Here is a 15,856-nt window from a genome sequence, read left to right as displayed (position 1 = left end):
CCCTCCCCTGTCACTGCTGGCTGCTGTCTCCCTCAGGACAGAGGCCGGGGGGGGACACCCCTCGATGCCAGCGCTCCTCCCTCCGTGCTTCCAGCTGTTTTGCTCCAGCCCAGTCTTCCTCCAGGTCAGGGCTCCAGTCTTCCTCCCCCAGCAATTCCTGCTCCCTGGGGCTGGCAGCCCCTTTGCACCTCCCCTCTGCTTTGGGGCCCCCGGGCCAACGGGGGCCAGGGGAGGCCCCCGAGAAGATGCAAGAGAGGCTGCACCGGGGCAGCCTTGGCCCCCACCCTCTCCCCCTGCGCCAGTGAGGGGGGCGCAGCCCGGCCCCGATCCGTGATCCGTGCCCGCTGTCGTTGTGTCCCCGGCTTGCTGCAGCTCGACCCGGCGGGGCAGTGCCTGCTCTGCCACAGAATAAACCCACTGGATGCCCGAGCCTGCCCTGTCTTCCTTGCGGGTGCCCAGGGATGCCCGGCTTGGCCCAGCCCAGCCCAGGCCAGGGAGGGGGGACCGGGCTCCATTGTGACATCGCGGCCCGGGCAGCTCCGCCGAGACACCGGTGCTGGCTGCTGTGCCCGGAGCCAGGTGAGTGCATCGCAGCCGCCTCCTCCGGGCCTAGGGAGCGGGGCGATGCCCACCTGCCTGCTCCACGGCAGTGCCCCCCAGGCTGGGGGAACTGCGCCCCCCCCTCCCCGGCTGGTGCCCACTGGGGGTTGCCCCCAGCTTTGTGCGGGCCAGGGAGTGCACGGGCCAAGCCAACCCATGCCAGGTAGAGGAGGGCACATGGCCCCTCACACGGCACGTGCACATGAGGCTGTGGCACATCACAGCGGCACATGTGCCACGCCGTGCTGCACGTGGAGGTTGTGACCTCAGTGCCCAAGGGGCAGGGGTCATACCAGGCTGCAGGCCCCTCCCTGCGGCGGGGCGGAGCGGGGAGCAGCCGGACCCCTGGCGTCACCCTCCTGGGGGTGGAGGCCAGGGCTGAGGCTGTCCCGGGAGCTTTCCCAGTGCCGCCTGCCCCATTCCTGGCCTGTAACGCAGAAGGGAGGGAAATGCCGGGTTAATTGCATCCTGCCTAATTATCCCAGTGTGCGCAGACTGAGTCACTGCCCGCCAGCGCCCCACATCAGCCCTGGGGACCAGCCCTCGGTGGGTGGCATCCCACCCGATCCATGTCGCTCTGGGTCTGTGCGCGGAGCTCCTCCTAGGGCCCCGGTATGCCCCCGCCCACAGAGCCCCAGGGGTGACCGGCCCATTGCCACAGACCCACCAGGCAAAGCCGGCTGAGAAGGGCCTGCCCTGTCTCGCTTGTGAGGACCTGGGAGCTGCAGGGGACAGATGCCTAAGTGCCCTGTGACCTCTCCCCCCAACCTGTCTGTTTGCACCATCCCAGTCAGCCCTGCCCTGTGTCCCAGACAAATCCCTGCCTCTCCTTGTAGGGTCCCGTCCCATGCTCATCGCCCTGGTGCAGGAAGGTCCCAGGGGCACCTGGTCCCCGTGGCCTGGGGGATGGGGCAGGCCTTCCCCTGCTCTCAGCAGGTGCTGGATCAGGATCGGAGCAGCCTGCCATCCGGTGACTCAGACCCTGCATCTGTTGCCTGGCTGCTTCAGCGCCCAGAGGCCCTGCTGCCTGTCCCGGCTCCGTCCCATTGCCCTGTCCCCAGAACATCACCCCAGCCCTCCTCGCTGCCTTACACCTCCCTCCAGGCCCTCCAAACCTTGGTCTCCCCTGCCTCCAGCCCCCAGTGCCTCTGGTTACCCATGCCCCCCACCCTCCGTGACAGTGCCCTCTTTCTGTGGGTGCAGGGCCCCGCTGGATTGGGCCCGGTGTGCACTGTGCTGCCCCTTTAAGCTCCCCGGGCTGGCATGCCAGAGGCGTGCTCCAGCGCCCAGTGAGGTCAGATAAGACACTATATTTATCTAGCCGGTAACCTGAGCTGAGAATTTCTTCAGCGGCTCACGCAGCGGCTCAGCCCTCGGCCCGTTCCAGCCTGGTCCCCGGCAGAGCCGTCTGCGCAGACATCCCGTCCTGTCCCGCAAACAGGTTAGTAGCCATCGGGTTTCTGCTTGCGCGCCAGAGCCAGCGCCGCGCTGATCCCGACGTGACCCCGTCCCGGCTGCTCCGGTGTCGCCCCATGACAAACCGTGACCCTCCGGCCCTGCTCGTCCACACGCAGGTGCGTACGGGCCCGCTCGGGGCTTACGGGACTAATTCTGGGGCCCCGGGAGACAGAGAAAGTTCAGGGAAGACTTAGCCAAGTTCACTGCTGCCTGGAAAGGAAGATGCTGAGCAGCCCAGGGAGGGCATGGCAGCAGCTCCTGGCACCCACCCTTTGCTTGTTCTTTGTTGTTCGACCCAAAACCAAGCATCCTCCACTCGCCTACACAGCCCACTGGGCACAAAACTGGCCTGCTTGTCGTCCAGTCCCACCAAGTCCCCCTTGGCCGTTGGGTGTCAGTCCGTGCCACGCAGTGGGTTTGACCGGGCTGTGGAGAGCTTGGGCAGGGGCCTGGCTGCGTCGGGCATTGAGAGCCAGCTTGGACTTTCAGCAGCGGAGGTTGGTGCCCTCTGATTGCTGCTAGGCATCAGGTGACGTGAGTTGGTAGGTCTCGGCTTGGGACCCAGGGGACAGACCGGAAAGCCGCCCGTGGAAGTGCTGCTAAATAGAGCCTTGAGCAGAGAAGGGCTTTGAAAGCTGGGGCCTTGGCCAGCTCTGTGATACGTGTGGGTGGGAGAAGGCCCATTGCCACCCAAGAGGGGAGCCATGGGGATTTGGGCACCTTGCACGCAGGGAGCAGAGCTGGGGCTCCAGGGCAGGAGCTCATCCTGTGTCTCCTGGCTCCAGCTCCAGGAGATAGTTGTGGATCTGGCCCCACAACACAGACCACGTGCAGGCTGTGCCCCCCCCCAAGTCATGCCGGCAGGGCCAGCAGGTGATTTGCACTGAGCCCCGGAGCAGTTAAGGTGCCTGGCTGATCCGCTGATAGGCAGCGTCCCCTGGGCCATGGAGCTTCTCGTGCAAGGGAAACGTGCAGGCAGCTCCCAGCCCCCAGATAACCCCACGGGCTGCGAGGAATTCCTGGCATAACAGACCTCGCCGCCCGGCAGCAAACAGGCCCTTCCCCTTGCGACCCTCGGAGAGGGGCATTCCCTCTCCCCGAGCCTGGAGGCCTGGGTGGAGTGGGTCCGTGAGGGGTTCGATTTGGTGTCCCACTCTGCTAAGAGCTCCGCCGGGCCCCCTCTCTCATCCCAGCCCCCAGCAGCCGTCCGCCGGTCGCAGGTGACCCTGCCCCAGGAGGCAGCGGATGCCCCGTGGTGCTGGGTACGGCTTGTCGAGATCTAGGGTAACCTCCAGGCTGGGACATTGTGTCTCTGAGGCTTTGACTCCGCTCTAGCACCTGGGTAAGCAAGAAATGCCTGTGCCGTGATGGCTCTAGCACGCGAGCAGGCGCTGGGGCTGGGTAAGCCAAGTCCACGGGGACAGTGTCGGTGCAGGGAGCAGAGCAGCATCCCCCGGCGAGGTTACCGGGGTGGGGACAGAGCTCTGGCACCGTGGCCCAGGCACTATTGCCAGCAGGTTTGGGAAGGCACAGGGTCCCCTCCGTCATGCCCAGCCAACCGGCTCAGTGACCGCCCTCATGTGCAGCCCAGCACCTCCAGGCCAGCTCTGCAATCTCCTGGAGCACTTGGGGGTTGTCTGAGGGGACCAGGCCTCTCTCCTCACCCAGAGGTGGAGCCAAGCCCATGCCTGTCTCACAGAGGGCGTCTCTGGGCTGCCAGGCCTTGGCACACTTCCCTGCCTTGAAGCTTCAGCTCCAGACTACTCAAGGGGGAACGGGGCAGTCTAGTGGTGAGGGCTCAGAGCCAAGACTCCTGGGTCCCATTCCCAAGCTCGCCTCTCCCTCGCCACATGACTGTGGACCGGATGTGTCTGTGCCTCAGCTTCTCCATCTGCACAATGGGACTAATGACAGAGCGGCAGCCTCCCAGGGAGGGTGGAGGCCTGCCTGAGTCACTGGGGCCTGCCGCGGCCTTTGAAGTCCCGGGTGCTATAAAAGTGCCGGGAATTATTCCAGAGAGAAGCTGGGCTGGTCGGGATCCTCCCGCCTCAAGGTCTCAGGACAGGTGTCTGGTCTCTTGCAGTCCTGGGGCCCAGGATGGTGTGACACAGCCCGGGACGCTCCGCGGAGCAGGCAGCTGGCACAAAAGTGGCGATCTTAGATGGTAAGCGGTGAGGGGCCCTCCCGACATGGGGCAGAGGCACAGGAGTGCCTGGGGACAGGGCACTGGCACATGACCAATGTCCTCAGACGTAGCCTGACGCTGGGGCTTGGCCACTGTGGTCTTGAAACATGTTCTGGCTGATTCCTCCCTCGTCCCCCATAGCTTTGAGCTCATATTGTGTTTCTTGGAAATGAATTTCCACAGCTGCTTGTTTCACCCCAGAGGTGGCTGCCTCGGTCCTGGCTGGGGGGCTGTCAGGAGAGGTGCTTTCTGCAACAGCGGGGGGACACGGTCATCGGGGGGAGAGTCCAGCCCTGTGTGTGGCTCGTGAGGGAAGGGGCCCTGTTGAAAGACGGGCACTATGTGGGGGGAAAAGGGACTCGAAGAAGTGGGGCTATGGGGTGGGCACTGAACTGGGGCTGGTCTGTGCCAGGACTGGGCCCCGCAGCTGCCCTGGCACCAGGGAGCCTGCTCTGGGCTAGGCTCCGGGGCAGCCCAGAGGGTGTCTGTGCTGAGCTCACCTGCTGCTGAAAGGGGCCGGGAGCTGCGTGGCCTGTGCCCCGCGAGCAGCCCCCATACACCCAGTACCCGTTGGGTCGTGCCACCCTTCAATGCGGCTCCTACTTGCCTACAAACCAAGCCCCTGCCATGCCAAGGGCAGCAGGGCTGGGGCATCAGCTCCTGCTGATGGAGGGAGGGAGCAGCCTCGCCCCAGCTGGATTATTCACCCCAGCGGCCTCCTCCCCAAACAGGTCTGTGTGCTCGGGCTGGCTTTGCCGGCTCAGCGTTCCCGACCCACTCAGGGATGATTGTTTCCTCAAGAGGACGGGATCCCAGCCCAATGCTGGCGCAGCCCAGAGGCCCAGACAGAAAATCCCTGGGGCGTGGGCAGGGGCTGAGACACTGCTGTGCTGGGCCTGAGCAGCTGAGGCACGAGCGTGGTTAGCATAGCCTCCCCGGGACCCGTGACGCTCCCTCCAGCGGCCTCCGATTTCACGTGGATCGCTTTCACCCGCCCGCCTGCCAGTGGAAAATCCAAAGCTCCTGCACCGCGATGGGGCCCAAGGGCCATGCACGGCCCCCATGACCCGAGCCCCTGCGCCTGGGGGGCCTCGGCCCCCAGTGGGGGGGCATCATTAGGGCACAGACGGGGGCCTGGGCTGCTAGTGCTGACGACTCCGGGTGGCTGAGCTGGACCCAGGTGGACCCGGCATCCTTGGACCGTGCGGCAGGACTCGGGCTACCTGGGGGAGCAGGCGGAGGCCAAGCCCGGTGCTCCCGGGCCCGCGTGGCTGCAGGGGGCTGGGGCTCGGGACCTCTGGAGCTACCCCTGGCTCTGCATACTGCAGCCGAGGCCCCTGCACACCTCTGCCTGCTCCGTCAGGGCCTTGCTATGTGTCCCCAGCTGCTGACCTCACTGCCCTGGGGCTTGTGGCTGTGTCACCGGCACCGTGGCACATGGGTCAGCAAGGCTCCGGGGATGGGTGGCGTGGCAGATGCTTGGAGATCCCCAGCAGTGAGGCATGGCGGGTGTGGGTCAGCCTGCCCTCGACCGTGGCCCCTGTGCCAGCGGCAGGCAGCGCGCCGCACAGCTGCTCCAGGCAGCGAGTGTGTGCCAGCCCTGCCCTGGCACCCGGCCAAGCGTGCCGAAATCCCGCCCAGCTGCGCCGGGGAAGGGTTTTGAATCAGGGTCGTTGCCTTGGTGACCGGAGACTCTCGGAGCCATGCGATCCGCTGTCCTGAAAGTGTGGGGAAGCGAGCGGCAGGCCCACAGGACTGTCCAGGGGCTTCCCCGGCACCAGGTAATGTCCCTAGGCCCCTTGGGGGCCAGCCAGAGCCCGGGCCTGGGAGCCCTGACCCTGCCCCACGCCAGCTGCTGCCCCTCTGCATGGAGCTGCACCAGCAACAAACTTTCCTCCCAGTTGCAGCCCAGCGGGTGCCCACGTGCACCCCCCTGCATCTCACCTGGGGTCTGTTGGGAAGTGGGAGTGAGGGGGGGGTGCTCTTGAGAGCAGTGCTTGTGACCCACCAGGCTCTGTTGCGGTGGGGGCAGGGGGTGGAGAGCTGGCCAAGGGGGTGCCCTGGGCACCCCCTCTTGCATGCAGCAGTGCTTCTGCCTTCAGGGCACTGCCCAGGGCTACGGACACTAGTAGGACTCCAAACTCCTGGGTGCTGTTGCTAGCTCTGCTACTGACTCATTGGCTGGCCTTGGGCATGGCACTTACCCCACCCTGGGTCCAAACTTGACTGACTGCCTGTAGTGGGCACTTCCAGCCATGGGTGTGATGCCCCTCAGGGGCATCTCCCCCCCCCCCCCCCCCCCATCCCATAGGTGCCCAGAGGTGAAGCTGGCACCAGGAGTCTTGGCCTGGCGTCTTTGCTCTCCTGTGCTGCCTATGGTTGGCCCCCAGTCTAGCCCAGTAACACCCTTCCCCCTCCCATCCCAGAGCTTTTGAATTGGGTCAGGTCTTCCCCCACCCCCAGCCCTTTCTTGCAGCAGCCTGGAGCAGAGCTGGCAGCTCCTGAATAGCCCCAGCCTCTGCTTCTGGAATACCAAGGTCCCGAGGCCGGCAGGGGAGGGGGCATTCCCATGCCCAGCCGCTCCAACAGGGCATCCCATGGGCATCACAGTAGCATGCTCCAGCCGGAAGCGCGCTTGCGGGGCTGAATTATTGATGGGGCAGCAGCGTCCCTGGGCAGATCAGGTGCAGTGTGGCTGGGAGCAGGTGGCAGGGCCTCGCTGTGGCCCTGATCCTTAGTCTTCCCATGGTTTCTCATCACCCTTCCTCCTCTCTGCCCCCCTGCACTCCCAGGTCCAGTCCTTCGCTCTGTTGTCTTCCTCTGACCTCACAGTGGGGCATGAGGGGGTCCAGCTCCCAGTCTCTGCTGCACGTGCCGGTCAGGCTGTGGGGAGGGGAACTTCTGAGGCCACGCTCCATCCTCTGGCACCTGGGCTGAGACTGTACAAACTCATTCTCCATGTGGCTGCACGATGGGCAGGGCTTTCGGGCCTTCCAAACTCCCTGGACACCCCTCCAGTCCCTGGGCCCCGGCATACTGGGATCCAGTTCCTTTCTGCCCACCATGTGTCACTGACTGCCCCTGGGAAGGTGGGGAGGACAGGCAGTCCCCTGCCAGGCCGTGGCTCCCTCCTAGGGGCTGGGGGAGCAGGTTTTGGTGAGGCAAGTGGCAGGCGGTGCTGGAGCCTGTCTCCCCGGCAGGTATGGGCAGAGGGCTCCTTCCCCCTGGGTCCCCCCCGGGGGCATGTGGAGATGCCCTTTTCCAGCCTCTGACCCCTCTCTCTGGGCTCTCCTCCCACAGTCGATGCTGCCAGTGGTGCTCACCCAGCCCCGGCCACCAGGATGTCCCAGCTCTCCTCCACCCTGAAGCGCTACGTGGACTCGTCCCGCTACGCAGAGACCACCTACAGCAAGACCCCCAGCTATGGCTCCTACTCCTATGGCTCCAACCTTACCACCTCCTACCCAGACAAGGACAAAATCGGCTTTAAAACTGGCCCCACTGGCACCTACATGGCTCCTAGCCATCTCCGTGCCACGGGCTCCTCCCCGACCAGCTACGACCCGGGCCGGCTGTCCCTGCACTCCGACCCCAGCATCCGGCTGAACCTGGGCTACAGGCACGTGCCAGGGCGACCAGTGGGTACCAGCGGCCTAAACGGGGGATCCTGCTACTCCTATGCCGGTTCGCCCAGCAGCCCCACCAGCTACGTCCCAGCGCCGGCCTCCCTGAGCCGCAAGAAGTCCAGCAGCCACTCGGACCTGGCGCGAGAGTTTGCAGGGCTGCACACGTCCGAGTCGTACCGAGTGGACTCGCCTGCCCGCAGCCCCGTCGTCGCCCGCAACCGGCCGGAGCTGTGCGCCCTGCAGAGTCTCTACCAGGCCGCCAGCCGCTCGGAGTATGTTCAGGAGTACCTGCAGTCCTACAGCCGCAAGGGCGGCCGCCCCCTCGCCAGCCCCCACCCCTCAGCCCAGGAGATTATCACGCCCACCCTGCGCACCCCCAGCCACTGCTCCAGCCAGCCCTGGGAGCGCAGCCAGAGCCGCACCGACTCGCCTGCCAGGGATGCTTCGGTAAGTGCCGCGTCTCGGCCCGGGAGGTGGAAGGCGTTGGTGCCTGGTTTGGGGTGGGGGTGGTCGAACCAAGATGCAGGTCAGCAGCAGTGAGCAAATGAGCATGGCAGTGTTGTGCAGTGGTTAGAGCAACAGTGAGAGAGGCCGGACACCTGGGCTCTGCTCCCATGTCTTACGTGGGGCTTGGTGTGCTGGAGCAGGGGGCAGGCGGCAGGGCGCCTGGGTCCCGTCTGTAGCCCTGCGTTGGGGGCACCCTGAACCTAGCCAGTGCCTGACCTGCAGAGCTGCGCTCACTGGAGCCGGCTGTCTGGGGGACCCCTGCCCTGCCCCCTGGGTCCTGCCTCCTTCGGCGAGCGGTGCAGATGGGCTGTGCCATCCACAGACAGCCCTGGCTGCAGGCAGTCCGTGCATCCGAGCCAGGGAGGGTATTGGGGGTGAGGCTGAGCCAACTCGCAGGCCAGGGGCAGGGGACGGGCAGGGCACGCGGTCACATGGGTGGGTCTGAGAAGGGAGGGCAGGTCCTGTGCAGAGCCCTGCACACACGGGCAGTCCCGCATAGAGGAACACTTGGCATCTCTCCTCTCGTGGTTACCGTCCGGACGTGGACCCGTCTCCCAGACACCTGCGTGTTGGCCATGCTCAGGGGGGCTGGCACCCTGTGGTCAGGCCCTGCCCTGCAAACCTCTCACCCCTGCTCCCCACCTCCAATGGCAACAAAGTGAAGGGCTGGCTGGGGGGAGCGCGGACACTGAGCTGCCCAGGGGACCAGGCAGCAGCACAGGGCAGGAGCTCCCTGCTCATAAGCCCCAGCTACCCGAGCGGTCATGCTAATCCAGGTGGGGTGAGGGGGTCTGGATTTGCTACCCCTGCGTGCCCAGGTCTACCTGGCTCCATGCATCCTCTAGCACCAAAGGGGTGTTCAGGGCTGCGCCAGTTGCTCCGCAGGGGTCAGGGTGCTGCAGGCAGGAGATGTTGGCATGGGGGCAGTGCCCGGGGGAAGGGTTCCAGGTGGGGACAGGTGGGCAGCTCTGTGTCCTGGGGAAGCCCAGGCCAGCTCGGTGCTCCCTGCAGTCCCGGATTGTCTTCTGGTGCTCCAGCATCCAGCCTGCCCATGTGCCCACAAGCCCTTCACGCCCGTCCCTCCTGCCCCAGACCCATCCAGGGGGCACTGGCTTTGTGATAGCCCCTGCTCGCTGAGGTCACCGAGCACAGCAGAGCCCCCACAAAACCCTTGCACTGGGCAGGGGGTTCTGCATACACACCCCTACACACGCACAGAGGGGTGCATGGGCACACGGACACACATGCGCAAGTCCACACAGTCTGGCTGCTTCTTACATGTACATACCCACACACACACGCACATTCACATATTCATGCCACCTACACACACCAGCTCACAGCCTGGCTTCCTCTCCCATGTATGGGCACACACACACTCCGGCACTCATGCTTCACACACACACTCACCACCCCACCCAACACACACACATTCACACATCACCTCCACCTACACATAGAAACCAATGCACTCATTTTACCCCTGCTGTGAACAGACCTCTATATACACACACATGCACTCCACTGCCCCCGTTTGCACACACACTCCCCGGCCCCTGCACACCCGCCCCCACACACACACACACAGGGCCATGCTCACCTCTCCTCCCCCAGCTCCCGCGATGGGCTCCTGCTGGGACGCGTGAAGCTGCCCAAGCTGGCCCTGCTCTGGGCATGCCAGCCTGGCTGCGTGTGGATGTTCCCGAGACGTGGTTGAACAATGACGCTTGTTATGTAAGCTCTGCCGCGCAGAGCCGGGAGAGAGCGCCAGGCTCGCGCAGACCTCTCTGCTCCGCCTGGGCCCCAATCCCTCCCAGAGCTCCCTGCTAGGACCCTGCCTCCTGCTTCTGACCCCTGCCAGGAGGTGCCTGCTGGTGCCTGGGGGGTGGTGGGTGGGGGCAGCTGGGCAGATTCTGCAGGGAGCAGTCACTGCCAGGGGTGGGTTGGGAGTGAGGGGCACCGAGGAGCCAGGTAGCACATGCTAAGTGTGGGCCCAGCTGGGGATACAGCAGATCAAGGCAGCCGCGTGCCCCCTCCCTGCCCCTGGCACTGGGCCCAGCACAGCCCGTTCTGTGCTGCCTGAGTGCCCGGCTCGCCCTCCCCGGGAACAGGAGCCAGGTGACGTAACCCGGGCTGGGCCGGGCTGCGCCGGCTGCTGGAGACACCGTTGGGGGAGGCTGGTTCGGCCTGCGCCAGAGGCTGCGTCATGCATGACGGGGGCTCGGATAGGGACCCGCGCTCGTCTCCCAGCTGGGGTGAGGGGAGCTCGCAGTGCCTGCGCTACACGGGGCACGCGGCACGAGACGGCAGGATTCCTGCCTTGCTGCTGTAGGGCTCATCTGATGCCTCCTCTGCTCAGCTTGGGCACCTCGAGCTGCTCTGCCGAGGACCCACGGACCCCAGGAGCTGCTGGGTGGGAGGGGTCCGTGCTGTGACTGCCCCCGGCAGCCAGGAGCCAACCTCCCTGCAGCACCTTGCACTGTCAGGCTGGGGCTGGACCAGAGCTGCAAGAGGGTGGGGGCACCAGGGGGCACCTGGGCAGCCCGACGGCACCGTTCCTAGAGGGGCTTTGTCGCTGTGGGGGCTGTAGCCACCACCAGCCGCCTGCGCTTTTGCCATGGCGTCTGCTTCTCACCACGCTGCTCCAGGAGCATCAGAGCATGTCCACCCTGAGCGTTGCATGGAGACAGCCCATTCCCCATGGCGTGGCCACTCTGAGTACACGCCTGCACCTGGCTCCCATCCTGCCCACACCCGCACCTGGCAGCACACGGTGCTCAGAGCCCAGCTGGGAATTTTGCACTCCAGGTTCAATCAGGCACTCGCTTCTGCCCCGGGCACCTGCCTGGTCCCAGTCTGCTCCCGCCCCCTGGCCCAGTATGGGACTGGGAGCAGTGACCCTGCCCTTCAGTTCATCCCTGCTGGATTTGCACCCAGGGGTGGTTGGTAGGAGCCAGAGGGCAGCCTGAGCAGGGGGATTTGTGCGGCCGGCCCTGCCCCACCCACGTCCCTGAATTGCAGTGGGGAGGAGGGGCAGAGCCAGCCCCAGCCGCGTGGCTGCCCGGGGACAACAGAGGAGAGTGCAGGTGCTGTCCTAGCCCTGCCCTTGAGGCCTCAATGCAGACGTAAGCAGCCAGAGCTGGGACCAGCCAGGCCCTGTGTCCTGTCTGAACGCTGCTGGGAGCGGGGGGGCAGGACAGCATGAGACAGGAGCCTGCTGGGGCATTGCCACCTCCCTCCTTGCTAGGCAGTCATGGGCCTCGGGGAGCCTCTTGCAAGCTCTCATGCAAGCCGGGCCTAGCCCCCACCTCCGGGAACTCCCCCTGCCAACAGGAGCAAGCTGCCCTGTGATGCCATATGCTCATACCCTGGGGGGAACCTGGGACCCCGCTCCTTTGTGCCCTTCCCAGCTGAGCTGAGTCCCAGCCGGGGAGGCTGGGCTGAGACGGGACTCCAGCAGCCAGTGCCTGCCAGGCAGAGCCTTACACAACAGACTGGCCCAGGGGCAGGTGGGCTGTAACGTGGTGCGGTCCCTCCCAGAGGCAGCTGCATCTGGGAGGCTTCAGGTGGAGGTGGCAGAGCATCCTCATTCTGCCCTGTCTCCTTGCCCCTCTCTTTTCCCCCTGTCATCTAACTTCCCTGCTCTGCCCAGCTCTGGGGCAGGGGACCCAGGGCAGGACGGGAGCCTGGAAAGGGAAAACCTGGGGCTCCCCATCACACACCCCCTCGCGTGGGCTCAGACAGCTCTGGCTGGGTGGAGTGGGGCACCAAGCCAACAGCCTGGCACAGCACCGGGGGCAGCTTCTTCTGCTGTCCCCTACAGCTGGTGCCAGCTGTGCCCGGACAGGGGCAATGCTCCCTGTCTGTCTGCCCTTTGCTGCATGCCCCCGGCAGCCTGGGCCCGAGCTCCCAGCACTTCCCCTGGCAGAGCAGGCCCCTGCCTCTGATCACTCCAGCCTGACCCTTGAGCTGCCACGGGGACACGTCCCCAGCTGGCAGGCTCAGGTGGCCTGGCTGGGTTGGAGCACCACGGCTGCACGGCTGGCTGCTAAGCAGCTGGCTGAGGGGGACGGGCACGTGCAAGCTGCAGCATAGACCCCAATCCCAAGCACAGACCTGCTGCTCGGGCATTGCAAAGCACACGGTGTTGCAGGCCCCAGCTCGACTACTGCAGCTGCACAGGAGGGTCTGATCTCCGCCAGGCCCCCAAATCACTGCCGAGTCTCCCAGCTGCTCACGGTGCTGGCCGGCAGGTGCTGCCTGCGTCCCATGGCTGCCCCATGCGGAGCTTGGACCAGAACATCCTGTGCTCCTCGGCATGACGTTCCAGCCGTGCTTTTTCCAGGCCAGGAAGCACAATAGCGATCGTAAGCAATAATTAAACCACGGACGGCAGTGCTCGCGGCCACGGGCCGCAAGCGGGCGGAGGGGCACCCGGCGCTCCGATCGGTTCTGCCCCATTAAGCAGGCACCGGGGCTGTGTTGGGTACAGTTAGGTTGTCCTGGCGGTGCCTCTGCAGCCGCGCCGGGTCCCTCTGCCCCATAATCCAGCCTGAGCCATTCACTCACACGAGCTCTTGCAGCATGGGGCCAGTAGCCTGGACACCTGGGTTCAGTTCTTAACGGCAGAGGAGGAGCGGGCTCCAGCGACTAGAGAAGGACTCCTGGGTTCTTCGTAGCTCAATCTTTCCTGGGCTCAGTGCCTCAGTTTACCGTGCAGCAGGACTGTGGGGCTTCTTCAACGCACACCCGCCAGGCTCTCCAGGAGGGCTGGGAGGAGGGAGAGGTGGGCCGGCAGCTACCTCTGGCCCCTGAACCCGTGCTGCACCATTGACCATTTGGGGCAGCGAGTGACGGCAGCATCCGGTGGCCGCAGCCATCCAGAAAATTGCCGGCAGCATTGACGCTTCCACCCCCAGCTGGATCACCGGGCTTGGCCTCCAGCCAGCCCTGTCCTCTGTGCCCTGTCCCTGTCCGCCAGGCTCTGGGCACCCTTGCCAGGCAAGGGCATTGCACGGGGACCTTGTCATTGTGCCCTGCCAGGAACACGGGGGCTGGGGGATGCTCCCCGGGGGGCCATGGGCTCACGTGGCACCGCGCTGTTCTATCAATAACCCGGCTTCTGGGAAACCCGGCCTCAGCTGACCCGCGGCTGCTCTCCAGGTTCCAGGAGCTGCCACCACCGTGTGTTTTACAGCCACGACTCCTGTTACCCCCCATCCGGGGCCAGCGTGTTATGTCCTCCTCCCATCAGGCGCCAAGGAGACGGGGCAGGGTGAAGCCCTGAGGCCTAGAACAGGGAAGGCTGTGCAGCCTGGCATGGTGCGTCCTGCCCAGCGAGTGTGGACAGTGCCAGCAGCCCTCGTCTGGCTGCCGATGGGTGGATGCTCAGGTCTGGAGCTAATGTGGGTCTAACTCCACAGGCCCTGGTGAGGAATCCCAGCCGGATGGCCATGCCTCAGCCTTGCCAGCATGGCCTCTTCATGCCCATCTCTTGCCTGTGGCTATGAGCACAAGGGATAGTCTAGACCGGGCATGACAGTTGCCCTCTGCTCTCTCCTCAGGGCCGCACAGGCCTTGACTTGGCGGCTTGGTGCTCACTCACCTTCCCTGCACCAGTGTCTGCCCCAGCACTTGCCTCTGGCTTTGCGCCGGCTCCCACGGCTGTGCTAGGGCATCCGCCCAAGGTGTGCGTCGGGGCCTGGCTGCAGGGAGCACTATCAGCCTGGCTTCTTGGTACACAGTTGGCTGGGGCTTGGAGTTCACAGTGGCTAGACAGGTGTCAAGACACGTGTGTGCATGCGGTGTGTAGAATTCAGGGTGTCTGGCACCTAATCTGTACTTGGATGCAACATATCGTACATCTTTCTACTGTGCGTGTGCTCTGTGTGTATACATGTGCACACTCAGTATGTGCACACTTTCTGTGTGCATAGTGTGTGTGTGTGTGTGTGTGTGTGTGTATGCATGCTCCCCATGCATGATGCGTGTCTGTGCATGCTTTGTGTATGTCTGTTTGTGCATACTCTGTGTAAATGTATGTGTTCACACTCTGTGTGCATGCTCTGTATGTGCGTGTATGCTCTGTGTGCATGCTGTGTGTGTGTGTGTGTGTGTGTGTGTGTGTGTGTGTGTGTGCATGCTCTGTGTGCATGGTGTGTGTGCATGCTGTATGTGCATGTATGTGCATGCTGTGTGTATGCATGCTGGGTGTGCGTGTATGTATGCATGCTGTGTGTCTGTGTGTGTACATGCTTTTTGTGCATGCTGGGGGGGGGGTGCGCATGTGTACAGGTAAGCACTTGTAGTCTGGTGTGTATATACCGTTAGCAGCGCCTGCCTGCCCAGCTTGTATGCACGCGTGTGGGCTTCTCCCTCCTGTGCTGGTGCATGTGCCGTCCGCTGTACATAGTAGCTGTGACGGGCACACATGGGATGCCCCGCTGTGCCAGGCCAATGGGTACACAGCCCCCTGTACATGTACAGAGAGCTCAGCACGGCAGCAGGCATCTGGGAGGAGCAAATCCATGTCCCCTGCAGATGAGTAACACTACAAGATGCCTCCTTGGATATTTTTAACGCTGCCAAAAATAGTCCTGCCTCCCCCCACCACAGCCAGCTCCCCGGCAGGTCTGTGCACCCGCACTGGCAAGGAGGTGGCTGCCGGGGGATAGGGACACCTATCCTCTGCACCCCAAGGAGACCTCCGGCAGCCAGGCAGGATTGGGCCAGTGTGTCCGGCAGGACATCCTCTGGCCCCCAAAGCCCTGGAGTTCTTTCACATGGCTGGCAGTGGCATTTTATTGGAGGGGCACCGGGCACCAGGCACCAGGCACCAGAGACAGTGGCGGCCTTAGGGGAGGGTAAACCAGATGACCGCCTGGGACCCCTCACTTTAGAAGGCCCCAAAATTTTGCAACAAATGTCCAACTTGCTTACAGGTCATCAAAATTAAGCCTCTAAAGAACCCCAAATAATTCTCTTGCCCAGGGCCTCAACAACCCTAAGGCCACCACTGCCAAAGAGCCAAGGCAGCCCTTGCCCCGCCTGCTGCCTGCAGGTGAATGCAGGGTAAGGGGGCAGGCTGCCCAGGGGGGGCCGGTGCAGGGCTCCCAGCTGCCCCCCCGTGCCAGGGGGAGGATGCAGGGCAGGATGGCACCCACAGTCCCTGCAGCTCCCCCAGCCCCCGAAGAGTGGCTGGCACCCAGAGGAGGGGTGCAGACACCCCCTGAACCCTTCCCCCCTACCCTGTGTAGCAGTGGGTGCTGCCCCCCTCCAGCTGCCCCTGATGCCAGGGGGAGGATGCAGGGCAGGAGGGCACCCCCAGCCCCCGTGCCCCCCCAGGAGCGGCTGGAGGCGCCCCCGGTGCCAGGGGCAGGATGCAGGGCAGGAGGGTCCCCGGCTGGCACCCCGCGGAGGGGCCGGTGCTCGGCGCTGCGCGGCGCGGGAGGCGGTGCCAGTGGCGCGGCGCCGCCTCCCT

General features: G+C 64.7%; 1 protein-coding gene across 5 annotated transcripts in view; it reads left to right on the top strand.

The window, feature by feature from the left end:
- Nucleotides 1–774: 774 nt before the first annotated feature.
- The window catches only part of USP2 (ubiquitin specific peptidase 2), a 23,848-nt gene continuing 8,766 nt past the window's right edge, over nucleotides 775–15,856 (top strand). Inside the window, exons 1-3 of one of the 5 annotated variants that reach the window (XM_006020380.3) lie at nucleotides 775–2,041; nucleotides 4,142–4,222; nucleotides 7,544–8,316. In XM_006020380.3, coding sequence (XP_006020442.1) covers nucleotides 7,585–8,316 — 732 coding nt within the window. In that variant the 5' untranslated portion in view covers nucleotides 775–2,041; nucleotides 4,142–4,222; nucleotides 7,544–7,584. Of the gene's footprint in view, nucleotides 2,175–4,141; nucleotides 4,223–7,543; nucleotides 8,317–10,571; nucleotides 10,632–15,856 lie in introns of those variants that run through there. The other 4 variants (XM_006020379.3, XM_006020381.3, XM_006020383.3 and 1 more) reach the window with 4 other exon arrangements.

This window comes from Alligator sinensis, unplaced genomic scaffold (genome assembly GCF_000455745.1).
Source record: "Alligator sinensis unplaced genomic scaffold, ASM45574v1 scaffold278_1, whole genome shotgun sequence".
NCBI lineage: Eukaryota > Metazoa > Chordata > Crocodylia > Alligatoridae > Alligator > Alligator sinensis.
The sequence above is the reverse complement of the archived record's forward strand: the minus strand, read 5'-3'. Positions and strand labels throughout refer to the sequence as shown.